Source organism: Oncorhynchus tshawytscha, linkage group LG30 (assembly GCF_018296145.1).
Source record: "Oncorhynchus tshawytscha isolate Ot180627B linkage group LG30, Otsh_v2.0, whole genome shotgun sequence".
NCBI lineage: Eukaryota > Metazoa > Chordata > Actinopteri > Salmoniformes > Salmonidae > Oncorhynchus > Oncorhynchus tshawytscha.
Window position 1 is genome coordinate 26,664,571 of NC_056458.1, and position 27,665 is coordinate 26,692,235.

Here is a 27,665-nt window from a genome sequence, read left to right on the forward strand (position 1 = left end):
GTATTCAATAATATTATATAAAGAAATGGTTATGCACCCTGATATTTAGAACTAATATATGTTAATATTTGACCCCTGTTGATGTCATTTCAGGGGGGAAATTGGAGTTATGGGAAGGTCATCCCAAGGCCTACACTGGTGAGATCACATGTATTACATGAGCCCTCTACTTTCTCACTGTCGCGCTCATTTCTGATCTCATCTTAATGACTGTCTTAACGTTTTAGGCAGTCTGCCTCCTAATCGCTGTGCTGCTGAATAGATTGGAGATGCCAGACCGCCTTTGAGCTGGACAGAACATTTCTCTTTCATTAGTTAATGATACCTCAGGCTGCAGAAAGTAGTGCAGCAACTCAACTTTTCAGTTTAATCTCTTCCTAAAGCCTGCCATAAAGGAAGATGAGATTGTGATTATGCAACGGGCTATTAATTGTTGTTGAAAGCTATCATCTGCTATCAAGGGCTATAGTTTGTCAGAATCTGTGCAGAAGAGTGCGGGTCTCTTCTATAGCATTCTAATGACGAGTGGAAACCACCTACAGTGCTAGTCTGCAGCCTTGAGAGCTGAATGCAACAGTGATTCAGGAACTTGGATTACAATCATATTAATATTCCTGTGGTCAGCACTGTATATGTAAATCAGGAATGGGTTTTGTCCAACAAACAACTTGTATGCGGTTTTACATACAGTAGATTATGAAGTTTATAGGCTCACAACACAGGCAGTGAACAAAGCACTGAGTGCCAGAGGTTTTGTCTACATTGTTGTTTCACACAATCACTAATGGAATTGCTTTGCAGCCGCACAAACACGGTTTTCTGTTCTGTTAGCCGCGTTGGAAAAGTATTTGTTATCGAGGAGGAAACAAAGGGAGCAAAGCAGCAAAACTATCAAGACTGGGAATTAAAGCAGTATGAAAGCAGGCAGACACTCGTAGCCTGGTAGGAGTGAAAAAAAATGAAAATACACAGAGTGTTAATTATAGAAGAGACTTTGTTCTATAATGACTGCTTGGGGCATCTTTTGGGCTGGTTAGGGGACTAACGACACTCTTTCCTTCCTCCTTGGCCCCCCTTCCTCTCTCCCTTTCTGTCATCAGAAATGTGCTCGGGGCCTCGGGCGTAGTCACTCAACACTAATGTTCCCACACATTTCTTGGGGTACTGAGCAAAGTTCAGGTTTTCTGAGCGCAAACTTGGACGTTGTGAAAATTCTGTGCAAATTCCGGCGCCCGTTTACTGTGAACGCTGAGGCTGTACACACTTGAAATTCCAGTTTTAACATTGGCAAAGTAGGCAACTGTGGCTATTTGATCATAATCTAAGCCTACCAGAGTGGGCTACCATTAAAAAAACGATGTATAAAAAACATCCCATAAAATTTTAACATGGAAATAGCAGTTCTATTATTCAGCCTACAGTAGCAACCAATGTGTGGTGTTCAATGTAGGCCTACATTCAATTGGTCTTTTTTTCCACTTGTCCTTAAGACAATGAGGTGACTGAAAATGTTGTTGTATTGTATTTGATGAAAGAAACCACTTTACAAAATAAAATTCATTATTATTCTCATATCATTATTATTATAACAGAGAATCAGACACAAATGTATGCTACCCTCTGCTGTCTCAAAATACAGCACTGCCCCTTTTAAATACATAATAAAAGCTCTTTACTTGACACATTTTTCAAAGATGGCTAGAAATGTGCACGTTTTGTGCTCATGTAGGAAGCAACCACTCCCCCATTGCCGACCAGAAATTAGCTATAATTGCTGGTTATATAATTATAATAACTAACTAGCAAAAAATATGAACAAATATGCACACATATGCACACAGGGCTACATGCAGCTCTCGCTTTGATCTCAAAACAAGCACATCTACTCGCGACCATTTGTGCCTTTAATGCAATAGAATCCTACTCCGATGCGCTCTGCAAAATCTCTTGCATAGTTAGTTTTGATTCCCTGACCTGTCAATGTTTTTAATTTGCTATTTTTTGATTTTGTTATACTCTTGTGAATTCTATGGTTTTTACTAGATTACTTGTAATTTTTCATGCTGTCTGTCTGTAATTGTGTAATGACTTGGTGCTGCCTATCTTGGCTAGAACGCTCTTGAAATTAGATTTTAAATCTCAATGAGCCCTTCCTGGTTGAATAAAGGTTAAATACTAAGGTTCGATTGATATTAGTAAAATATGTCTAGTGAGATCTATCACTTTTCACCATCAGATTAGCAACTTTTCTGTTCACACTGGCCATGGATGTGATGTGGCCAAAGCCACATTCCTGCTTCATGTATGAGTGCAGCTATTATCATACGGTAAATACCATAGTATATAGACAAACAAAATAAAGATACTGTAGCAATTCAAACCAGGGGTAGGAACCGGTTCAGGGAACAGAACCGAAAACCAGAAAATAACAAAAAAAATTGAGGAACAGAATTAGAACCTGGAACAGTTCAGGAACAGAACCATTAGTTTAAAAGCATGGAAACTGGTTAATAATGTTATTTTAAGTTTCAGCATTTTTTCCCCCCTCTGAAGCATAGGCTATTGTAGCCTACTAACGTTACAAGCATAATTCAAAAATTAGGGAGAGAGATTTTTTATCAGAGAGGAATGAATTAACTTTTTCAGTGCTAGTTAAGGATACTGGAGTTATCACGTTGTATTAATTCATTAATGATGAAATATATATTCTGGTGCCGCTTTGCATATAAAAACTTGTTAGCCATCTAGCAAGCTCTGGTCCAACGTTAAGCCAAGTTCAAAAACATTCAAAGTTCCATCATAGAAGCCGCTCCTCTGTAGGTATAATTCTGTGAGCCTAATTTAGATAATGCATGTCATAAGAAGCGCTTCAAGCCAAGCTGCCTCCTCCACCTTCTCTCGCTCTTTCCCCACCTGACAAAATTTCAATTGCATCTCGCGCCCTACACTTGTCTGTCCAATGCATGTAAACAACTATAGCTTGACCGCCTCCAAAGCAAGCAGCTATATCCTACACTGATTGGTGAAGTCATTTAATGTCGAACTAAATGTAAAAAGGAACTATATAAACCATAACTTTTTCAGTTTAGAACATTCTTTTGCTGATCGGAACAGCGGAACAGAAGAAGAAAAAGTTATTTTTCTGTTCAGAACTAAACAATTGGAAAATAATTTTGGTTCCAACCCCTGATTGTGGGAGACATCTATTCAAGAGAGATTTGAATCTATATCTGTATCTTTACACGACACAAGTATCTCTCCTGGAACTAGTTTTTGTCATCAAAGTAGTGTAGTGTAAAGAGGCCCAAAGTCTTGTATAGTTTTTGTTTCGGTATGTTGCATTGAAAGTGGCTAATATTACATCAATTCAATCCCAATTCCCAAAGTAGAGGGAAACATTGATAGTGTTAACAAACAGGGAAGCCTCTAAGTTGAGTGAAGTTCAATCTTGTGCTTCTTTGCACAGCTGCAACGTAGCTCAGCAACCGGCTCCATGCTGGAAACCCTTCCCCTCAGGCTTTTAAAACTTGACTGTGTTCATTTACACCCAGCGTTCTGTAATATTATCATTATGAAAACAACACCCAACCACCACAGTTCAGCTGTCACACAAATATGATCTAACTTTGAAAAACCTTGATAATTAATTATTGTATGGTTCCCCTGTTTTGAGTCAATAAATCAAATTCAGTTTAAAGACAATTTGCTGAGGTTGACTGTCGGACTGTATCCATTTGACAATATATTTAGCCCAGATGTTGCTCTATGTTTTCTAATGACTTACTCTGTTTCTCCAGATGAACATCTACGATGGTGTGACGTTCTCTGGGGAGATGTGGGAGATCCACAGAGACCAGGAGGATTCTGGGATGGTGTTTCCGCAGGGTGCCTCAGTGCGAGTCCTGGGAGGATGGTAAGAGGATCTTTAGAGCTAATGAATTTATTTTAAGGTTGCTTACTCCTTAAACATGCTCTTTATGAGGTTGTATATCAGTCTTTGAATGACCAACACTCTGGGCTTCCAGAAGTGGTTCTGTCGGACCAAGGCCTAGAGTTTGTTGAAGCAGGTAGTTGAAAATCTGTCAAACTTATATTAAGTCAACTGTAAAATAGCCCACTTGGGTCAGAATGAGCCATCCTTTCTGTAGTGTCATCCTCTGCTTTGGACTTATACCCATGTCTCTTTGCCTTCCTGCCTTGCTCATGCACTCTCATGGAAGAAGGGCCTTATTATCACTGAACATAAGGCTTAGAACTTTTAACTTATGTCAGAACAGAACATCTTGTTTGAATCGGAATTGATTCCTCTGAGACCCCATAATGTTCCTTCCAACTGTGTTGGGGGGAGTTAATCTACTGGGCTGGCAGTGACAGACAGTAATTGGGTAACTCATCGCTGGTTGCTCCCATTAAAAAGGCCTGTCAGCTAAACCACACAAACACTGTCATCACTGGGAATCAAGGCCTTGTCCAAATTTGAGTTCTTGAGTTTTTTCCTTGGCGTCATCAGTGTTTGTTGGTATAAAGGTGAATGGGGATGTTATGAGCATTTTAAATTCTCAAAATAAGTATTATCATGTATTAAGTCAATCAGCAGAATAAACAACATTGGACAAATGACAAATACTTTGTCAGCGCAAGTCCATATCACATGATCATCTTTACATCCTTATCAATAACATACAGTACATTCATAGTACATGCACAGACCTATGAAGCAACAATTGATGCTACGCTAATTGATTCCACCATTACAAGTAAAACAAAAAACAGATGAATTAGAAAATGAACCCCAAATAAAACACACCCCATCACACAGCTCCCATCTGAGTGACCCTTTTGATTGAACTCCTCATAGCAAGAGATCTTACACTAACAGCTGCATTTGAAAACATTGTTAAGGTTCTTACATTGGCACCATGAGAACGAGCAGTGGGCATTGCAGATACTTACATGTTTGGAGAGCCTAACTATGGATAGATGGAAGTCAATACTATTCCTAAAGAATCTCTCATACATCAATGTACTATCAGCTTCATATCATATTTCTACTGCAGTTCGAAAAATGTGGTTATTTTATCTATATTTCATGATGAAAAAGCAAAAAAGGTTTAATATATACTAAACATAAGTTTAGTTGTTCATATTCATATAATGCTGCACTGGGTTTTACTAATGCACATGACAGTAAGTCTTTGTGCCTCTCTGCCAGGGGCAAAGCAGGTTCACGTACAGAAGAGCTTGGTAGCTGTGTGGCTATGCTGTAACACTGCTCTCATATGGAATGGATGCAGAACGAGAAACGTTCAGTCTTGCGAACATGTTCTGGCGCTGTGTGCTTTTTGTCAAATGACTTAAGCAAGGGCAGGCTTGCTCGACTCTGCGCGGAAATGCTAGCGAAGGTTTGGTGCCTTACGCAATATCTCATGTTTATGGATGGACCCACCTTCCATTTGTGTACTAGTGCGTTGGCTCAGCCCCCCGTTCAGAGCCCTAGACCTGTTGTATTATTTACACCAAACCAGCCTTTCCAAGCAAAAAATGGGAAAAGCAAAGCAGCTTTCCAACAATTTGTGTAGGAGCTCTCTCCCCGTCGACCAGATGGGAGGAGAGAAAGGAAGCGAGTCACGTTGTAGCTGCATTGTTGTATTTGTGTGCATTCTCCTCCGTCCAATTCTCAGGTTAACCGACCGACTTGGGTCCAATTGTTCCCTCTACGGTCCACAGAGGAACAAATATAACTCTAGCAACTCTATTGTTCCCCAAGATAGTTTTGATTTGCAGTACAAGGGCTACTTTACAGGTTGACTTATTTAAGTTTGACAGATTTTCTAGTACATGACTCAACAAACTCCTAGGCAGTGGTCTGACAGAACCACTTCTGGACTAGAGGTCGACCGATTATGATTTTTCAACGCCGATACCGATTATTGCAGGACCAAAAAAGTCGATGCCGATTAATCGGCCTATTTTTATTTATTTATTTGTAATAATGACAATTACAACAATAATGAATGAACACTTATTTTAACTTAATATAATACATCAATAAAATCAATTTAGAAACAATGAAACATGTTCAATTTGGTTGAAATAATGCAAAAACAAAGTGTTGGAGAAGAAAGTAATATGTGCCTATATGCAGTATGTGCCATGTCAAATGTGTGCCATGTACAGATGTGTGCCATGTAAAATATGTGCCATGTAAAAAAGCTAACGTTTCAGTTCCTTGCTCAGAACATGAGAACATATGAAAGTTGGTGGTTCCTTTTAACATGAGACTTCAATATTCCCAGGTAAGAGGTTTTAGGTTGTAGTTAATATAGCATTTATAGGACTATTTCTCTCTATACCATTTGTATTTCATATACCTTTGACTATTGGATGTTCTTATAGGCACTATAGTATTGCCAGTGTAACAGTATAGCTTCTGTCCCTCTCCTCGCCCCTATCTGGGCTCGAACCAAGAACAGATAGACAACAGCCACACTTGAAGCAGCGTTACCCATCGCTCCACAAAAGCCGCAGCCCTTGCAGCGCAAGGGGAATAACTACTCCAAATCTAAAAGCGAGTGACGTTTGAAACAGTATTAGCGCACACCCAGCTAACTAGCTAGCCATTTCACATTGGTTACACCAGCCATTAGGCTGATAGGCTTGAAGTCATAAACAGCGCTGTGCTTGCGAAGAGCTGCTGGCAAAACGCACAAAAGTGCTGTTTGAATGAATGATTACGGGCCTGCTGCTGCTCAGTCAGACTGCTCTATCAAATCAGACTTAATTATAACATGATAACACACAGAAATACGAGCCTTTGGTCATTAATATGGTCGAATCCAGAAACTATCATTTCGAAAACAAAACATTTATTATTTCAGTGAAATACGGAACCGTTCGGTATTTTATCTAACGGGTGGCATCCCTAAGTCTAAATATTCTTGTTACATTGCACAACCTTCAATGTTATGTCATAATTACGTACAATTCTGGCAAATTAGTACCCAATGAGCCAGGCGGCCCAAACTGTTGCATATACCCTGACACAATTTCACCTGGTTAATATTGCCTGCTAAACTGGATTAGTAGTTATAACTAGTGATTATAATTGATTGTTTTTTATAAGATAAGTTTAATGATTGCTAGCAATTGACCTTGGCTTCTACTGCATTCGCGTAACAGGCAAGCTACTTGTGGAGTGCAATGGTTAGAGCATTGGACTAGTCAACTGTACGGTTGCAAGATTGGATCCCCTGAGCTGACAAGGTGAAAATCTGTCGTTCTGCCCCTGAACAAGGCAGTTACCCCACAGTTCCTAGGCAGTCATTGAAAATAAGAATGTGTTCTTAACTGACTTGCCTAGTTATTAAATAAAGGTATGAAAAAAAAAAATGAAGAAAAAAAAGAAAACTTGAAATGAGCCCTAATTAATCGGCCATTCTGATTAATCGGTCGACCTCTATTCTGGACACCCAGAGTGATGGTCATTCAAATAAATTCAGTTCAAGCTCATCAGTGATGGCGTGAGCCACAAAAAGACTGTCTTACATGCTAATTATGAGGGATTTGACTTTCTCGTGAGATGCTTCCTCCCTCCTTGGGCGTCATCCCGAGCAGCCTATCCTATTAGGAGATATTGATCTGTGTCTCTCATGGTGGATGTATAATCGGTAAAACCAGGCACTAAACCATTTAGGAGAGCCCTGGCTGTTTGTCTGAGTCAGTATAGACAGACTCTTACCTCTTCGATGCAGTTCCTGACCATCCACATAGATTATTTATGGAATATTGGCGACACATACACACACACACACACACACAATAGTGTTGTTTACACTGCACATATCACACCGCTGTGTTATTTTCAGGATCTACAATATTTGTCGACTGTTGCCATGTTTATCCTCAGATAAAAGGCAGTATTCTGGCCAGGTCTCAGCAGGGATATTGAAGTATTGAAGCCCCCAACTGTGTGCTGTGGGCCTGTAGGTCAGGGGCATTAGTAAAGCAGCGTTTAATATTTAAACATAAAAAAACATTGGTGAGAGCCAGATTGATTTACATTACTGTCAGCGCTGTGCTGTAATCCTCTCTTCAACATGTAACTTTAATCATCAACTGTTATAGTTCATGTGTTGGGTGTGTGTGTGTACTGGAAGGGGGTAATTTTATACATTTTTATTTATTTATTTTTTGTCACCAAGGAGTAGGGAAGGTGGGGCCTGGTTTCCATGGCAATGCCCTTGCTCTGTTAGTGTGTACTCTGTGCAGTCAGTTGGTGGCTGGCGTCTCTTATTGTGCTGAGTGGGTGGGAGAGAAAAAAAAACAGAGAAAGAGTCTGTGTATGAGAGGGACGGAGACATGGAAGTGGGTGCTCACACAGTGTGTTTGTGTCGTAGCTGGCTGTTATACCTGGAGCCGGGGTTCCTGGGCCCCGGGATGCTGCTGGAAGAAGGGGAGACAGTACTGAGCCACCAACCAGGTCACCAGCAGGCCAGCCAGGGGACAGAGGACAAGCCCACCACAATCACCATCGGCTCCATCAGAAGACTAGTGAAGGTTGGCATATTTATTACCATGACATTACAGTGCCATGCGCCATTAGTGATTTCCCTCCAACATTTCTATTGGGAGACTATGGTTCATTTATTTAGACCTACCAGAGCTGACTATCACTCCCTCTCTGAGAAGCTTTGGCAGAGGGCCAGGGTCTCTCTCTCTCTGTCTCTCTCTCTCTGTCTCTCTCTCTCTCTGTCTCTCTCTCTCTGTCTCTCTCGCTCTCTCTCTGTCTCTCTCTCTCTGTCTCTCTCTCTCTCTCTCGCTCTCTCTCTCTCTCCCCTATTCTTCTCTGACTTTGTCAGTCTCTCTGTTATCCTCTCTCTGCTCCCCCTTTTCTCTCAATTTCCCCCTCTATCTTCCCATTTCTCAGCCTTAGTCATTATAATGGGGCCTGATAGAGAAGGATTGATAGAGCTGTGTGTAGTGGAATCTCTCCACATTGAGGGAATGTTGTTGTGTCTCTTACACCGTTCAGGATGACGGCACTCCTGAAATCCATCTGCTTCCAGCTGGAGCACCAGGAGGAGCCACGGACCGTCTCAACTCGGAAGCAGACAGCTTGGGAACACGTGGTGGACCTATCCACCTCTCAAACCTGACTGTCAAGTCTGGCTGGTGAGGAGGCCTATCCTGTTAGTGGTAACTGTAGAGGAACTCAATGCCATTGTCTGAGGGGGTGCTTCAGTAGCTACAGGCTATATAGACTGAAATAGGAAGCACTTACAATGCTAAAACAACGGGGGGGGAATGACTCAGTGAGGAGATGTGTCCTTGCCAACCAACGTCCATATTGTTTCAACACAATTTGGGTAGATTGTTCTCAGCTGAGTCATTGAGCTCCAGCTCTCTAGTTTCCTGCTTAAACTGTTATTTTCAGGTGTGTTTATAAAGCACACACATTCGGTACAGGAATGTTTATGGGTGGTAATAGAAGTGACATAATTAACACTTAAAATTAAGTTTCATAATGTCTCACTTCAGGGTGGAGCTGGTGAGGTAGTTAATGTGGTAACTCTTCAATAAAGACCTTGTCACCAGACTCTGTAATATCTATTTACTAACACACCCATATTGATAGTTGAAGAAAGCCACAGTTAGGATTGGAATTTGACTGCCAAAGTATGATGCAATTAGGGAAGCGACAAATGTACAGTTTTGCTTAACATTTAAACAGCCATTTTTTAAATCGGTTTTCCGTTAAAACGATTCGAAAAATCACAAAATTCCACCTCAATTCACAATGCAGAATAATGGACCTATTACATGTGTATGACCACTAGGGCCGGGCAAGGAAGTTCTGTCTACCACAGTCATATAAGATTCAGAATTTTTGGAACGGAGGAGACTGATTCGTTTCTGTACTTTCGAAAACACAAACACTTGCGTCTTTCATAGCGAGCTAGTGAGGGAAGGAGAGAGAGGGAAGGGCCACAGACAGTCAGCACCGTGCATTAGGCCCATCTGTCTGCAATCAAAAGCTGTATCTCGCAATTTATTGGCTTGCAATGTCTTGCCTATCATCAAAGAATAAACTAGGATATTCTACACGCAACAGACTGAACACACACTCGTGTCATTGGCAAAGAGAAAGAGCAAGCAGGCCATCTATACTGTGACTTAAATATTGTGTGGAAAAACAATGTTTTTCCGTTAGGGATTTTCCTTTGTTGTTCCATACTTACAGGTTTTCAATAAAATATTTTTCTTCTCACAGAGAAGATGAGTGGTTTCTATTGTAGTGGAGATTAGTGACACTGACAGTGACTGTGGACGAAGTATTTGTGTTTGATCAGGCATTCAACCATGCATACATTTCATGCATAAAGCAATGAACTGAGCAGCCTCCATAAATGTGGTGCCACATGAATAGACAATGTTTACATGTAAATTAAAAACAATATCAGCGACGCCCGATGCTTGTAACACAAAAGTCTGCTTAGCAAACAATTGAGATTAAATTACCTGGGCCTCTCATTGATAATGCCTTCGTCTTGTTTTTCCACCTTAGTTGGCTTGCCTACTGTAGCCCTGGTTTCCATGGGAACTATGCGGTTATGGAAGCAGGCGGCTCCACAACACCTGGCGTTGGTCATCCCCAGGTCACCACTGTGAGGTCACTGAGACCCCTCAGAATGGTAAGGGTTCACCACGGTGGCATCACTGAGGTGGCTGACACTGCTTGGTTGTGGTCGGTTTTGGGCCCAATTACATTTCAATGCTGTACACTCAGGAAAGGAGTTTATATTGATTTCCAAATTGGCCCATAGCCCATTAAATTTAAGAAATCCTATGTCTCAAAGTCTCAGAAATATATACGTCTGGGCCTCATTTTCATCAAGGTTTGGTTTCTTATGTTCTGTGTCTTTCTGACAGAGTGGGCTCAGAGTGAGGAGACCTCTGGATCCTAAGGTAAGACATTATCAATATTGAAAGTACAGCATAAACCACTATCCCCTGCAGTAAACAGCCGATCTCATACAGTTAAATAATCCCTTCAATTTGCACAATGATGATTAATGAAAATGAAAGTAAATTAATTTAGAAAGTGCATGAGATATAGTTTTTTGTTTGTGTGTTTTTTTTTTATAGATGTTGGTGTTTGAGCAGCCCCTCTTCCAGGGGCGGGGCAGAGAGCTGGGAGGCCACACCCCCAGTCTGGGAGCTGTGGCTGGGCTGAAGGGGGCGTCGTCGCTACGGGTCATTGGTGGAGTGTGAGTCCATGTCAATGCCCTCCCTCCTGTCTGCGCCTGCCTGTCATCCACAGCTGATGGAGACAGATGAGGACTCACTCATAGACTCAGATTAATGAACATCTCTAGACCCTCTTAGTTAAATGTCATTCCAATTTGTATGGAGAAAATAAGGTTTGGTTTGTTTGGGAATTCACATGCATTTGTTTTTTGTGAGTGAGTGAGGGACAGAGTGAGGTAGGGAGAAAGGAAGTACATTCATGCCAAGCTGCATACTTACTCTGGAATGCTACCTGTACTGAGGTTTTTACAAGGTGTGTCATTCTGCTGCAAACAGTTTCACAATCTACTGGTCATGTAATTCCTCAGGAATGCTCCCTCTACTGTCATATGGAGCAAATGTAGCTCACCTCCCTGTGCAAACATATGCCAAGTAGAACAGGAAGTGTGTGTGTGTGTGCGTGTGTGTGTGTGTGTGTGTGTGTGTGTGTACGCATGCTTTGGTGTGGTGTTTGGTTACAGAGAGGGTTGGTACGCATGACATCTGATAACATTTCAATTGTAACACCACAAAAAAACCAAACAATAAATCAATCAAACATTCCTTAGCACTAACTCAAGTGGCATATCCACCGCTCAGACACTGTTATCAGCACCAACGTATCATTGACACCCAGGCTCCTATTCAAGCTGTGTTGGTATAAGTGTGAGTAGGAGTATTTAGCTGTGGTTTGACCTGTGACCTCTGTGTTTGACAGATGGGTGGGCTACACTGGAGAGGACTTCACAGGACGGCAGTATTTACTGGAGGAGGGAGAATACAGTGACTGTGCAGATCTGGGTGGAGCCGAACACCCTCTGCTGCTTTCTTTCCGTTTCTTACAGGCAGTAAGTAACAGGATTTTAATAATATGGTTATTTACAATGTATTCAGTATATGTGGCCTATGTGGGTATGTGTACCTGTGCAAATCCTGAAAGCGTACTCTTGATTTGAAAGAATGAGGGAAGTCAATGAAATGTTGTGGGGTCTGTCTGTGTGTGTGTGTGTGTGTGTGTGTGTGTGTGTGTGTGTGTGTGTGTGTGTGTGTGTGTGTGTGTGTGTGTGTGTGTGTGTGTGTGTGTGTGTGTGTGTGTGTGTGTGTGTGTGTGTGTGTGTGTGTGTGTGTGCATGGCAGAGTCATTTTGTTTGAAACCAGGCCAAATGTTTTATATTAACCATCGGTATGACCCAGTTGACACCCAGCAGACCTCCATTCCACTCCCTTTCCATCACCTCACCACTGTCTAAGTGTCTATTTTAGCCTCCTGATATCAGTCAGAAGCATTAGCTAGTAGAAATGCTCTAACAGCGAACTCCTGGCTAGGATAGGCTACGCTTCTAATAGGATTAAACAGGTAGAGTTAATTGCTAACTGTCTACCATACCGCAGGTTCATTAGCATTCCAGTTTCCTCCACCCCTAGTGCCCTCTGGCTGTTAGCAGCACCACTCTTTTGATAAACTATACACTGTTGTGTAATCACCAGCCACCAGCAGCCATTCTGTAAAGCTCCCACTACGGATAGTGCTTACGGAATGAACTACCTGAGCTAAATGCAGCAGCTATGTAAATGCAGCTTGTAGAGTTTTTCAGTTTGAGGCTACTTGAACATGAAAGAACAAGAGAAAGGGAAACTTCATAGGATTTGGATAAAAGTGGTTTGTACAGTGGTGCTAGTTTCTATACAGTTAACCAGCCCACATTTCTTCATGTAAGCTCTGTTTTTGTACTAGGCTACATTAGTGTAAGAGTTGTTGTAGCTATTTTATAAAGCAGTCTTACTCAGTGAGCTCTTCTGCATGGTTCCCATTGTTAGGACTTCATAGAGCCTTCAGTCTCACTGCAGGAGGAAACTGGGTCTCCTGGAGCCGGGAGAAGGGACATTTTGGATCTGGACGTCCCTGATCTGGAGAAGGATGGAGCCACTGAAAAGACCACAACCTTCTGTGTAAAGAGTGGAGTGTGAGTATCAATTAGAGGACCAGGTTGGGGTCAATTCAGGAACTCTGCGCTTCACAGTTCTGTATGGGGTTTGACTGACAGCCGTTCTGAACTTGAGCACCACATGCGACAAGAAGTTGCCCCCTACCCTCCCGCTAATTGGGAAACTTTTGCACATGTCTGAGTTAGCGAAATGCTGTAAATGAAGAGGACTCAATGTATTTTGAAAGATGAGATGTTGAGGATTATAATAAATACAGCTTGGATGTCATAAAAGGAAGCCCAACACCCATGAGTCCAAATGTGTACTTCACTTTTCCAAATCAGAAAACTGAGTGTACAAAACATTAGGAACACCTTCCTAATATTGAGTTGTACCCCCTTTTGCCCTCAGCACAGCCTCAAATTGTCAGGGCATGGACTCTACAAGGCTTCGAAAGCGTTCCACAGGGATGCTGGCCCATGTTGACTCCAATTCTTCTCACCGTTGTGCCAAGTTGGCTGGATGTCCTTTGGGTTGTGGACCATTCTTAATACACAAAGAAAACTGTTGAGCGTGAAAAATCCAGCAGCGTTGCAGTTCTTGACACACTCAAAATGATGCACCTGGCACCTACTACCATACCCCATTCAATGGCACTTAAATATTTTGTCTTTCCCATTCGTCCACTGAATGGCACACATACACAATCCATGTCTCAATTGTCTCAAGGCTTAAAAATCCTTATTTAGCCTGTCTCCTCCCCTTCATCTACACTGATTGAAGTGGATTAAACAAGTGACATCAATACAGGATCATAGTAATAGCCTTGATTCATCTGATCGGTCTATTTCATTTATGTACACTCAGTGTACATTGTCAAAGTTTATGATTACTATGTTTGATGTACAGTTACAAGATGACATGGCTTCATACCCTGGGTTGTTCTGAACTGAATGAGCCTATGTTTGTTGATTGTGTGGAAAATTAGCAGCGGAACATGCACCTGAATGCATTCATGTCTCCTTTCTATGCACACCAAAATTACGATCTATTTCTCTGATTTGCCTTGTGAAACCTAACAGTGTAAGATCGTATTTTATAACTTAACTAGTCATGTTGGCAATAGAACAAGCATTCAAATGATGCCCACCTGACCCAGATTGAGATTTAAAATGGGACGTTTTGGATTGCGTTAACAGCAATAGTAATTGTGTGATGGCGGGGATGCAGGATTGTGTTCCAAACAAAACAACTATAAGTGTGCTTGTTTTAGTTCCTCAACAGCACAGCTAGGAGAGCTCACAAAAACACCTTATAGCTGAAGACTTCTTTGTCATAAAAGTGCATTGAAATTTCGTAGGAACTGTGCGCACTTTGGAGAGGTGTGTATTCACTTGGAGACACCAGTTAGTCCTCTCACTCAAACCCTTGTATTGTTTTTGTCTTATGTTACACCTACCCCAAATGTCCCACAAATATTCTTATGATGTTATTGAATGTATACAGCGTGTTTTCAGATTTTGTTATCAACAAATGCTGCGAAAATTACAGGAAATGTAAAATGCACATAAATCAGCAGTGTAATGTTTGCATTTAGTCTTGTCAGGTGAACTGTTGTGTCCTCAACTTTGGTCTAATATTTTTCCCATAATCTCCAAACTGTCAATTGCTACAATGTTTATGCATATACTTTTCATATTTCTTCTGTAAAAAATATAGGCCAATTCCATATAGGCCAATTCCCACGAGTGTAAAGGGTTAAATGGAAATCACTACAACTTTGCAGAAGACCAGTCATAATAACATCTTAATAGAGGTGCATCCCAACTATTATTGCAAAGCTACCATTAATTTACCACAGTTACCAGAAACTTCTGTAATTTTAGGAATTAACAATCTATGGTAACTTTGGTAATTTTATCTTGAATAACTTGTATTCATTTTTTAAATATTTGTCCATATTGTCCATTAGTTTCTAGTGGATAGACCATATGGTTAAATATAATGAATTTGAAAAGTATCTAATCAACAAAGATATTATTTTAAATTAACTCTGCATCTCTTCCAACTATTGACTTTTTTCACCACTGCCACCAGTTTGGCACCAAAACATTTACAACAAAGATATAGTCAAATAAATAAGTGTTTTAAAAAATATATAAAGGATATTTCATGCTGAAACCCTCATATTAACCCCAATGATATTCACTAAATTGATGGTTTAAGTACCCAAAGAGGCCACTAGATGTCATCTGTTCAAATTTAAAAGAAACTTGAAAGTTACCAACCTGGTAGTTTCCCATAATATACCCTCCCTTTGAAACCCTAATCCCAACAAACTAAAGTTCACAAAGTTTCACATGACTTTGTCATTCACTATTCACTGTGCCTCTCTCGTGCTGATGGTCTCTGGGCTGGTCTGTTTCAGATGGGTGGCGTACAGTGAGAAATGCTTCGGTGGAGAGCAGTGCATATTGGAGAAAGGCAAACATCCTGCCACTCTGCACTGGGGTGGCAACCATGGAGCAGCCAAGTCTATCCGACCCATACGATTGGTGAGCTCCATATCGTAGCCTATTAGAGGAATAGACCATAAGACTGACATAAGAGTGACAAAAGGCGTGACATGCAGATGAAATCCCTCCTATGTCTCTTCTTTGTAGTTCTATGTGGCTCTCTGAAAATATATGGTATAGATGTTGGAAAAACACTTTTCAAAACACTTTTATTATTACAGCAGGACCTTTATGGCCTCAGAGAACCAAAGTTCATGGTATGTATATATCATTACACAACATTATTTTCACCTGTCAAAAAGAGACTAGGGAAAGGGGCAATCTGAAAATTGATACCCAGCCGTGAAGTGTGTACTAAGTTGTGCTTTTGTGTCTCCAGCTGTGGGCCTACAGCCAGCCCCACTACAGGGGAGTGAGTGAGGGGTACATGGGGGAGGCAGGGCACTGTGGCTCTGCCTCCCCCATGTCCTTCAGAGTCATCAGGGGAAGGTGAGTACTGGAGGACTACTATTTGATCTGTATTGATCCTAGAGGTGGAGTTATGTCCCCTTTTTACTTACAGGTTGCTATTATGGATTGTCAGTATTCTACTGTAGGCATGCCACAATGTATCTTTAATTGTAGTTGCCACGGGAGGCATTGAACAATGTCTATGATGCTTATTGTCTTATTCACGCTCACTGGTCTTCTTGCCCCGTCCAGCTGGCTGCTTTTTGATGAGGAGGGATGCTGTGGAAACCAGTACATCCTGGGAGAGGGCCTTTATCCCGACCTCATTTCCTGTGGCTGTGTGGCCACTTCTGTCAAATCACTGAGGCCCATTCCCTATGTGAGTGTACCTGGCATGAACTCAGCCCATTTACTGCTATCTTTAGGTAGCACAACAAGCTAGATGAGACATGTGAGCACACATTCAGTTTTAACAGTATTATATGCCATGGTAAATAGATGGTGATAAATACACTATATATACAAAAGTATGTGAACACTCCTTCAAATTAGTGAATTCTGCTATTTCAGCCACACCCATTGCTGACAGGTATATAAAATCGAGCACATAGCCATGCAATCTCCATAGAGAAACATTGTCAGTAGAATGGCCTTACCGAAGAGCTCAGTGACTTTCAAAGTAGCACCGTCAAAGGATGCCACATTTCCAGGAGAACGCTACCTGCCCAAATACATAGTGCTCACTGTAAAGTTAGGTGGAGGAGAAATAATGGTCTGGGGCTGTTTTTCATGGTTCGAGCTAGGCCCCTTAGTTCTAGTGAAGGGAAATGTTAACGGAACAGCACACAATGACATACATGATTCTGTGCTTCCAACTTTGTGGCAACAGTTTGGGGAAGGCTCTTTCCTATTTCAGCATGACAATGCCCCCATGCACAAAGCGAGGTCCATACAGAAATGGTTTGTCGAGATCAGTGTGGAAGAACTTGACTGGCCTGCACAGAGCCTTGACCTCAACCCCATCGAACACCTTTGGGATGAATTGGAAAGCAGACTGCGAGCCAGGCCTACTCACCCATGATCAGTGCTCGACCTCACTAATGCTCTTGTGGCTAAATGGAAGCAAGTCCCCGCAGCAATGTTCCAACATCTAGTGGAAAGCCTTCCCAGAAGACTGGAGGCTGTTCTAGCAGCAAAAGGGGTGGGGGGGCGGGCAACTCCATATTATTTCCCATGATTTTGGAATGAGATGTACGACAAGCCGGTGTCCATATACTTTTGGTAATGTAGTGTAGAATAATGTAGTTTCCGTTCAGCCACTATTGGAGTGTCACAAATGACAACCTTTTCCCCATAATGTCCTACTTTTGTCCTAGTCTTAGTATGACTCCAGCCAAAGGGTGTGGACTGCTTTACAAATATAGGTATAAAGGATGTATTGTGTATTTTGCCCTAATAAAGTTCAATGCAGGCACTTAATTGAAAAAGGACAGAACATATAAATAAAGTAAATCCAATGGCATTCTCATCTAAGATGGCTCCCTTCCCTTCCTGTTACCTCTGTAGAGTTTCTCCGACCCGTCCATCAGCCTGTTTTCTCTGGGTTCCTATGAGGGCCTCAAGATGGTTGTTGTGACACCCACAGAGCACATGAAGGACTTCTTCACCCAGTCTCTGCAGGTCCACAGTGGACTGTGAGTAGAGAGATAGCCTGTCATCTCTTATGTCACTGAACAGCTAACATTACTGCCAGACACTCTACATAGAGAAGGAACTTAGGTTTCTTTGGCCTTAGACATGTGTCATGTTCAGTAAGAAAACAAGTGAAACAGGGAGGTACGACCTGAACTTGTCCAATAAGAAGGCTCATTTTTGTTTTCTGTTTTAAGATGTTTCTCTGCATTGCGCCCTAATGAATATGGCCCTGTTTCAGCTGAATGTGTGTGTCTTTGGCAGGTGGGTGGTGTATGAATACAGTAACTATAAGGGCTGTCAGATGCTGCTGCAGCCAGGGGAGCTTCCTGTGTGGGGAGAGCACAGTGGCTGGGACACCATTGGCTCCTTACGGCCCCTCAAACAGGTAAAACACACACACAAAATTGACAATCACTCTAATCACTCTTAAGTGTCATTTCCCATCTAGCACATTTGGTTCCTTGGAAGTTGTGGGAACGTATGTTTTTCATTTCCCAATGGTTCTGGGAATAAAGCTATATGTTTCCTGACCCGTAAAACTGAAGGTTTTTTAAACGTTCTGAGAACGGAAGTGAAAATGTTGCCTGTTCTGGGAACATGCATTTTTATGCTGCAGGGATTTTCTGAGAACATTTTACTGTAGTTCCCTGAAAGTTTTCCTGGGAAGTTTTATTAACATTTTGTGAACAGAAATTCTAGGTTATTTTGAGGTTTTGGAATAACTTCCTTAAAACCTTCAGTGAATGTTTCAATAAGACTTTTAATAACACTGCTAACTTAGTTTGAGTTAACTGTTTTGAAATCCAAACCCAGATAGGACACAGGAAAATGTATTTGCCTAGGCATTAATCATGCAAACAGATGTATTTTTTACTGTGGCACGGCGTCAGTGAGATTCGAACGCCTTTCATTTTTCCACATTTTATTGTTACAAAGTGGGATTAAAATGGATTTAATTGTGGTTTTTTTTTGTCAATGATCTACACAAAATACCCTAATGTCAAAGTGGAAGAATAATGCTAACATTTGTAAAAAAAAAATATATAAATATATATATATATATAAACTCAGCAAAGAAAGAAACGTCCCTTTTTCAGGACCCTGTCTTTCAAGGTAATTCGTAAAAATCCAAATAACTTCACAGATCTTCATTGTAAAGGGTTTAAACACTGTTTCCCATGCTTGTTCAATGAACAGTAAACAATTAATGAACATGCACCTGTGGAACGGTCATTAAGACACTAACAGCTTACAGACGGTAGGCAATTAAGGTCACAGTTATGAAAACTTAGGACACTAAAGAGACCGTTCTACTGACTCTGAAAAACACCAAAAGAAAGATGCCCAGGGTCCCTGCTCATATGCGTGAACGTGCCTTAGGCATGCTGCAAGGAGGCATGAGGATTGCAGATGTGGCCAGGGAAATAAATTGCAATGTCCGTACTGTGAGTCGCCAAAGACAGTGCTACAGGGAGACAGGACAGACAGCTGATCGTGCTCGCAGTGGCAGACCACGTTTAACAACACCTGCACAGAATCGGTACATCCGAACATCACACCTGCAGGTCAGGTACAGGATGGCAACAACAACTGCCCGAATTACACCAGGAATGCACAATCCCTCCATCAGTGCTCAGACTGTCTGCAATAGGCTGAGCAAGGCTGGACTGAGGGCTTGTAGGCCTGTTGTATGGTAGATCCTCACCAGACATCACCGGCAACAACGTCGCCTATGGGCACAAACCCACCGTCGCTGGACCAGACAGGACTGGCAAAAAGTGCTCTTCACTGACGAGTCACGGTTTTGTCTCACCAGGGGTGATGGTCGGATTTGTGTTTATCGTTGAAGGAATGAGCGTTACACTGAGGCCTGTACTCTGTACTGGGATCGATTTGGAGGTGGAGGGTCCGTCATGGTCTGGGTCGGTGTGTCACAGCATCATCTGACTGAGCTTGTTGTCACTGCAGGCAATCTCAATGCTATGCAATACAGGGAAGACATCCTCCTCCCTCATGTGGTACCCTTCCTGCAGGCTCATCCTGACATGACAATCCCACCAGCCATACTGCTCGTTCTGTGCGTGATTTCCAGCAAGACAGGACTGTCAGTGTTCTGCTATGGCCAGCGAAGAGCCCGGATCTCAATCCCATTGAACACGTCTGCGACCTGTTGGATCGGAGGGTGAGGGCTAGGGCAGAAATGTCCGGGAACTTGCAGGTGCCTTGATGGAAGAGTGGGGTAACATCTCACGCCAAGAACTGGCAAATCTGGTGCAGTCCATGAGGAGGAGATGCACTGCAGTACTTAATACAGCTGGTGGCCACACCAGATACTGACTGTTACTTTTGACTTTGACCCCCCCCCCCCTTTGTTCAGGGACACATTGTTCCATTTCTGTTAGTCACATGTCTATGGAACTTGTTCAGTTTATGTCTCAGTTGTTGAATCTTGTTATGTTCATACAAATATTTACACATGTTAAGTTTGCTGAAAATAAACACAGTTGACAGTGAGAGGACGTTTATTTTTTTGCTGATTCCTCATTCAAGGTTTTTCTTTTTTACTATTTATAGTGAAGACATCAAAACTTTGAAATACCACATGGAAACATGTAGTAACCAAAAATGTGTTCAAAAAATCAAAACATATTTTCTCCCTTTGATGTTTCCTGAAGTCCACAATCATCTCTTTTGTTTTGCTGACATTGAGTGAGAAGCTATTTTCCTGACACCACACTCTGAAGGCCCTCACCTCCACCCTGTAGGCTGTCTCGCCTTTGTTGGTAATGAAGCTTACCACTGTTGTGTCGTCTGCAAAGTTGATGATTGAGTTGGAGGCGTGCATGGCCACGCAGTCATGGGTGAACAGGGAGCACATGAGGGGACTGAGAACGCACTCTTGCCCCAGTGTTGAGGATCAGCGGAGTGGAGATGTTGTTTCCTACCTTCACCACCTCGGGGTGGTCGTCAGGAAGTCCAGGACCCAGTTGCACAGGGCGGGGACAAGACCCAGGGCCTCAAGCTTAATGATGAGTTGAGGGTACTCTGGTGTTGAATGCTGCAAAATCTGTACCCCTATAAATCAGCCGGGCTAGTCAATCTGGACCCTCTCTTTCTAAAATTATCAGTCGAAATTGTTGCAACCCCTATTACTAGCCTATTCAACCTCTCTTTCGTATCGTCTGAGATCCCCAAAGATTGAAAAGCTGCCGCGGTCATCCCCCTCTTCAGGAGACACTCTAGACCCAAACTGCTACAGACCTATATCTACCCTGTCTTTCTAAGTTCTTCGAAAGCCAAGTTAACAAACAGATCACCGAACATTTAGAATCCCACCGTACCTTCTCCGCTATGCAGTCTGGTTTCCTAGCTGGTCATGGGTGCATCTCAGCCACGCTCAAGGTCCTAAACGATATCATAACTGCCATCGATAAGAGACAACACTGTGCAGATGTATTCATCGGCCTGGCCAAGGCTTTCGACTCTGTCAATCACCACATTCTTATCCGCAGACTCAACAGCCTTGGTTTCTCAAATGGCTCCCTCGCCTGGTTCACCAACTACTTCTCAAACAGAGTTCAGTGTGTCAAATCGGAGGGCCTGTTGTCCTGACCTCTGGCAGTCTCTATGGGGGTGCCACAGGGTTCAATTCTCGGGCCGACTCTTTTCTCTGTATACATCAATGATGTCGCTCTTGCTGCTGGTGATTCTCTGATCCACCTCTACGCAGACGACACCATTCTGTATACTACTGGCCCCTCCTTGGACACTGTGTTAACAACCCTCCAGGCAAGCTTCAATGCCATATAACTCTCCTTCCGTGGCCTCCAACTGCTCTTAAATGCAAGTAAAACTAAATGCATGGTCTTCAACCGATCGCTGCCCCACCTGCCCGCCCACCTAGCATCACTACTCTGGACGGTTCTGACTTAGAATATGTGGACAACTACCTAGGTATCTGGTTATACTGTAAACTCTCCTTCCAGACGCACATTAAACATCTCCAATCCAGAATTAAATCTAGAATCGGCTTCCTATTTCTCAACAAAGCATCCTTCACTCATGCTGCCAAACATACCCTCGTAAAACTGACTATCCTACCGATCCTTGACTTCGGCGATGTCATTTCCAAAATAGCCTCCGACACTCTACTCAGCCAATTGGATGCAGTCTATCACAGTGCCATCCGTTTTGTCACCAAAGCCCCATATACCACCCACCACTGTGACCTGTATGCTCTCGTCAGCTGGCCCTCAGTGCATATTCATTGCCAAACCCACTGGGTCCAGGTCATCTCTAAGTCTTTGCTAGGTAAAGCACCGCCTTATCTCAGCTCACTGGTCACCATAGCAGCACCCACTCGTAGCACGCACTCCAGCAGGTATATTTCACCCCCAAAACCAATTCCTACTTTGTCCGCCTTTCCTTCCAGTTCTCTGCTGCCAATGACTGGAACAAACTGCAAAAATCACTGAAGCTGGAGACTCATATCTTCCTCACTAACTTTAAGCACCAGCTGTCAGAGCAGCTCACAGATCACTGCACCTGTACTTAGCCCATCTGTAAATAGCCCATCTAACTACCTCATCCCCATACTGTTATTTATTTAGCTCCTTTGCACCCCAGTAACTCTACTTGCACACTTATCTTCTGCTGAGCGTGATCTATCAGTCCAGTGTTTAATTGCTATATTGTAATTATTTTGCCACTATGGCCTATTTATTGCCTCTATGTAGACTTTTTCTATTGTATTATTGACTGTATGTGTGTTACTCCATGTGTAACTCTGTGTCGTTGTATGTGTCGCACTGCTTTCCTTTATCTTGGCCAGGCCGCAGTTGTAAATGAGAACTTGTTCTCAACTAGCCTACCTGGTTTAATAAAGGTGAAATAGAACAAATATTTAAAAAATACTGAGCTGTAGTCAATGAACAGCATTCTTACATAGGTATTCCTCTTGTCCAGATGGGATAGGGCAGTGTGATGGCGATTGCATCGTCTGTGGACCTATTGGGGTGGTAAGCAAATTGAAGTGTGTCTAGGGTGACAGGTAGGGTGGAGGTGATATAATCCTTGACACATCTCTCAAAGCACTTCATGATGACAGAAGTGAGTGCTATGGGGCGTAGTCATTTAGTTCAGTTACCTTGGCTTTCTTGGGAACAGGAACAGTGGTGGCCATCTTGAAGCATGTGGGGACAGAGGACTGGGATAGGGATTGATTGAATATGTCTGTAAACACACCAACCAGCTGGTCTGCGCATGCTCTGAGGACGCGGCTAGGGATGCCGTCTGGGCTGGCAGCCTTGCTAGGGTTAACAAGTTTGCATGTTTTACTCACGTCGGCCATGGAGAAGAAGAGCCCACAGTCTTTGGTAGCCGGCCCCGTTGGTGGCACTGTATTGTCCCCAAAGCTTGCAAAGAAGTTGTTTAATTTGTCTGGAAGCAAGACTTTAATGTCTGCGATGGAGTTGGTTTTCTTTTTGAAATCCGTGATTGTCTGTAGATCCTGCCACATAAGTCTCGTGTTTGAGCCATTGAATTGTGACTCCACATTCTCTATACTGACACTTTGCTTATTTTATTGCCTTATGGAGGGAATATCTAGACTGTTTGTATTCGGCCATATTCCCAGTTGCCTTGCCATGATTAAATGCAGTGGTACGTGCTTTCATCACAATGCTTGATGGTTCTTGCGACTGCACTTGAAGAAACTTTCAAAGTTCTTGAAATTTTCCGTATTGACTGACCTTCATGTCTTAAAGTAATGATGGACTGACATTTCTCTTTGCTTATTTGAGCTTGGTCCATAATATGGACTTGGTATTTTACCAAATAGGGCAATCTTCTGTTTACCCCCCTACAAATTGTATTTTAAGAAGGCACACCCGTTAATTGAAATGCATTCCAGGTGACTACCTCATGAAGCTGGTTGAGAGAATGCCAAGAATGTGCAAAGCTGTCATCAAGGCAAATGGTGGCTGTTTGAAGAATCTCAAATATAAAATATATTTTGAGTTGTTTAACACTTTTTTTGGTTACTACATGATTCCATATGTGTTATTTCATAGTTTTGATGTCTTCACTATTATTCTACAATGTAGAAAATACTCAAAATAAAGAAAAACCCTTGAATGAGTAGGTGTGCTAATCTTTTGACCGGTAGTGTATATTCAGTGTATATTTGTGATGTGCTATACATAAGATCAATTGCATGTGCTCTATTGCTCTGATTTTGCTCTCAATTGATAATATTGGAAGAAAAAGTACAACAAATTGCAGATCTATGCGGCCCTCTGAATGATTGGCTCAACCTAAAGTGGCCCCCTTACAAAAATAGTGAGTAACACTGTCCTAGATCTATATGTTCACATTCCATTGGTGTTTGTGCATGTGGGAGGTGGTGGTGCAGTGTTTCCCAACTCCAGTCCTCGAGTACCTCCAACAGTACACATTCTGATTGTAGTCCGGGACAAACACACCTGATTCAACTTGTCAACTAATCATCAAACCCTTGGTGAGTTGAATCAGGTGAACTTGTCCGGGGCTACAAAAAAAAAGTAATAATAATAATAACTTTATTTGTATAGTGCTATTCAATACAATTAAGAAAGTACTTCACATCATAAAATAATAAAGTACTAACAGAAAAACAATGACAGGAGGAAGGAGAATGAAAAAAGATAGCTAATTAAAATCATACATTGAACTCATCTTTATAAAGCTGTATCTTCTGCAGGAATTTAAAAAGAGGCACTGAATCTGCAAGCCTGATCTCCTCTGGCAGACCATTCCAAAGTCTAGGGACCGAATGGTAAATGCACGGTCTCCTTTAGTTTTCAACCTAGGCTTCGTTTTCAACCTAGGCCACGTGTTCCATTTTTAAATTGATGTAGTTCTGTCCTTGAGCTGTTCTTGTCTGCTAATGTTGTGTATTACGTCATGTTTCATGTTTTGTGTGGACAACAGGAAGAGTAACTGCTGCTTTCACAACAGCTAATGGGGATCCTAAGAAAATACCTAGACTTAGGAATGGTCAACAGTGCCCTGCCAGAGGATCTCAGGTTATGTTCTGGCTCGTAGGGAGATAAAAAATCAGAAATATAGGATGGGCTAAACCATGCCTTGCCTTAAACGTGATTAATACCATTTTAAAATCTATTCTAAAAGTGACTGGTAGCCTGTGCCATTTTGATCTTACTGTAGATGATGGAGTGATTTCTGACTGAGTCATGTATAGAAAGAGTTACAGAAATCTAGATGTGAGGAAATAAAAGCATGTATAACTTTCTCCAGATCAGTGAATGAAATAAAATGCTTGACTTTAGCTATATTTCTAAGATGATAAAAGCAGGACTGGACAACCTTCTTTACATGCAGCTCAAGGTTTAGGTCAGGGTTAAAGAAGACACCAAGGTTTAGGTCAGGGTCAAAGAAGACACCAAGGTTTAGGTTAGGGTTAAAGAAGACACCAAGGTTTAGGTCAGGGTCAAAGAAGACACCAAGGTTTAGGTTAGGGTTAAAGAAGACACCAAGGTTTAGGTCAGGGTCAAAGAAGACACCATGGTTTCTGGCCGTAAGCTTTACATTGGTGGACAAATTACCAAGGTTATTTACAATATTGATTCTAGCAAGTTGGGGGCCAAATAAAACAACCTCAGATTTTTGTGTGTTTTTGTACTGTTGGGGGTACTTGAGGACTAGAGTTGGGAAACACTGTTGTAGTGTTAGTGTGTTGTGTGACTGGCACAGTATTATTATTGAAGCTGTGTGTGTGCATGCATGCATCTATGCGGTGTAACATGGATGGCAGTGCTATATTACTGATGATGTAGCTCTACAGTATGTAGAGTTCTAGACTGGACTGTCTCTCTTGTGTTATATGGTGATTTTCACATTACACAGTCCTTAGAGGAACTACCAGTAGGATAGCACCTGTTATTATTACTTTGTTGCAAAAGTAAGAAAAAAAGTAACAAAAATATAAACGCAATGTGTAAGTGTTGGTCCCATTTTTCATGAAGTGAAATAAAAGATAAAAGATCCCAGAAATGTTCCATGTGGACAAAAAGCTTATTTCTATCAAATGTTGTGCACAAATTTGTTCACATCCCTGTTAGTGAGCATTTCACCTTTGCCAAGATAATCCATCCACCTGACAGCTGTGGCATATCAAGAAGCTGATTCAACAGCATGATCATTCCACAGGTGCACCTTGTGCTGGGGACAATAAAAGACCAGTTTTGTCACACAACACAATGCCACGTGCAGTAGGCATGCTGAATGCAGGAATGTCCACCAGACGTGTTGCCAGAATTGAATGTTAATTTCTCTACCATAAGCTGCCTCCAATGTTGTTTTCGAGAATTTGGCATTACGTCCTCACCTCTCTGGCCTCACAACCGCAGACCACGTGTAACCATGCCAGCCCAGGACCCCCACATCTAGCTTCACCTGCGGGATCGTTTGAGACCAGCCACCCTGACAGCTGATGAGTCTGTGGGTTTGCACAACTGAAGAATTTCTGCACAAACTGTTAGAAACCGTCTCAGGGAAGAGCATCTGCATGCTCATTGTCCTTACCAGGGTCTTGACCTGACTGCAGTTCGGCGTCGCAAGCGACATCAGTGGGCAAATGTTCACCTTTGATGGCCACTGGCATGCTGGAGAAGTGTGCTCTTCACGGATTAATCCCTGTTTCAACTATAACGGGCAGATGGCAGACACCATGTATGGCGTCGTGTGGGTGAGCGGTTTGCTGATATCAACGTTGTGAACAGAGTGCCGCATGGTGGCGGAGGGGTTATGGTATGAGCAGGCATAAGATACGGACAACAAACATAATTGCATTTTATCAATGGCAATTTGAATGCACAGAGATATCGTGCAGATGCATATCTGTATTCCCAGTCATGTGAAATCCATAGATTAGGGCCTAATGAATTTTTCAAATGACTGATTGCCTTGTACAAACATATTTTTGTTCAGTGTAGTTTGAAAACAATACAAATGGCGAAACCTACACAACCAATGCTAGGTAACCACTTAAGTTATATGTTAGTTTTTCCCTTTTGTGAACAATGTAGTTTCCCTGCAGCATTGCCTAGGGTTTATATAAAATACTGTGAAAGTTGTTGATCCTCATTCAGTCTGTACGGTGTGCTTTTTGTGTGGTCTCCCTCCAGCCCAGGCTGTATGTACAGGTGAAGAGCCGTGCTCTGGGCTCACTGCTGACCTCTGAGAGTGTCAAGGACGACTCCTCCCCAGCCGGAGTGATCCTGTCCCCGGCCTGCTCTCTGGACACCCAGCGCTGGCTCTTCACTGGAGGGCTGCTCCGCTGCAAGGTGTGTGTGTGCCTGTGCGTGCATTAGGGGAGAGAAAAAGGTAAAGTCTCAACATTTAAGCAAAACTAGAATGGGAATATTCTGGGAAATATGCAATCCTCTTCCCTATGTTATGCTACGGTAAGTATCTGTGCATGTGTGTGTGTGTACTGTAGAATGTGTGTGTGTGTGTGTAATATGCAGTATCTGTGTGTAATATTGACATGGTGTGTGTTGCCTGTAGGCCAGTAAGGCGTGTCTTTCAGTGATCGGGGGAAAGGCAACAGTTGGGGCCAGAGTGGCCCTGTGGGCGGAGCATGGACGCACCCACCAGAGATGGAGCCTGAACCACAACGGAACCATCTCTTCCCATCTCAACCACAAACTAGTACTGGACTTCAGAGGTGAGACCATAGAGATCCACTATAATGTATGGTCTTTGATAAACACAGAGGAGCCTACTGTAATA

General features: G+C 42.3%; 1 protein-coding gene across 3 annotated transcripts in view; it reads left to right on the forward strand.

Annotated features, from left to right (window-relative positions):
* LOC112228490 overlaps positions 1–27,665 on the forward strand; it is a 90,234-nt gene that overhangs the window by 61,540 nt on the left and 1,029 nt on the right. The window contains exons 5-21 of one of the 3 annotated variants that reach the window (XM_024393851.2): positions 94–138; positions 3,798–3,913; positions 8,397–8,556; positions 9,032–9,171; positions 10,565–10,691; positions 10,930–10,965; positions 11,146–11,267; positions 12,005–12,134; positions 13,105–13,250; positions 15,641–15,767; positions 15,950–15,985; positions 16,108–16,217; positions 16,431–16,557; positions 17,745–17,872; positions 18,135–18,258; positions 27,059–27,217; positions 27,441–27,600. In XM_024393851.2, coding sequence (XP_024249619.1) covers positions 94–138; positions 3,798–3,913; positions 8,397–8,556; positions 9,032–9,171; positions 10,565–10,691; positions 10,930–10,965; positions 11,146–11,267; positions 12,005–12,134; positions 13,105–13,250; positions 15,641–15,767; positions 15,950–15,985; positions 16,108–16,217; positions 16,431–16,557; positions 17,745–17,872; positions 18,135–18,258; positions 27,059–27,217; positions 27,441–27,600 — 1,993 coding nt within the window. Of the gene's footprint in view, positions 1–93; positions 139–3,797; positions 3,914–8,396; positions 8,557–9,031; positions 9,172–10,564; positions 10,692–10,929; positions 10,966–11,145; positions 11,268–12,004; positions 12,135–13,104; positions 13,251–15,640; positions 15,768–15,949; positions 15,986–16,107; positions 16,218–16,430; positions 16,558–17,744; positions 17,873–18,134; positions 18,259–27,058; positions 27,218–27,440; positions 27,601–27,665 lie in introns of those variants that run through there. The other 2 variants (XM_024393852.2, XR_006080449.1) reach the window with 2 other exon arrangements.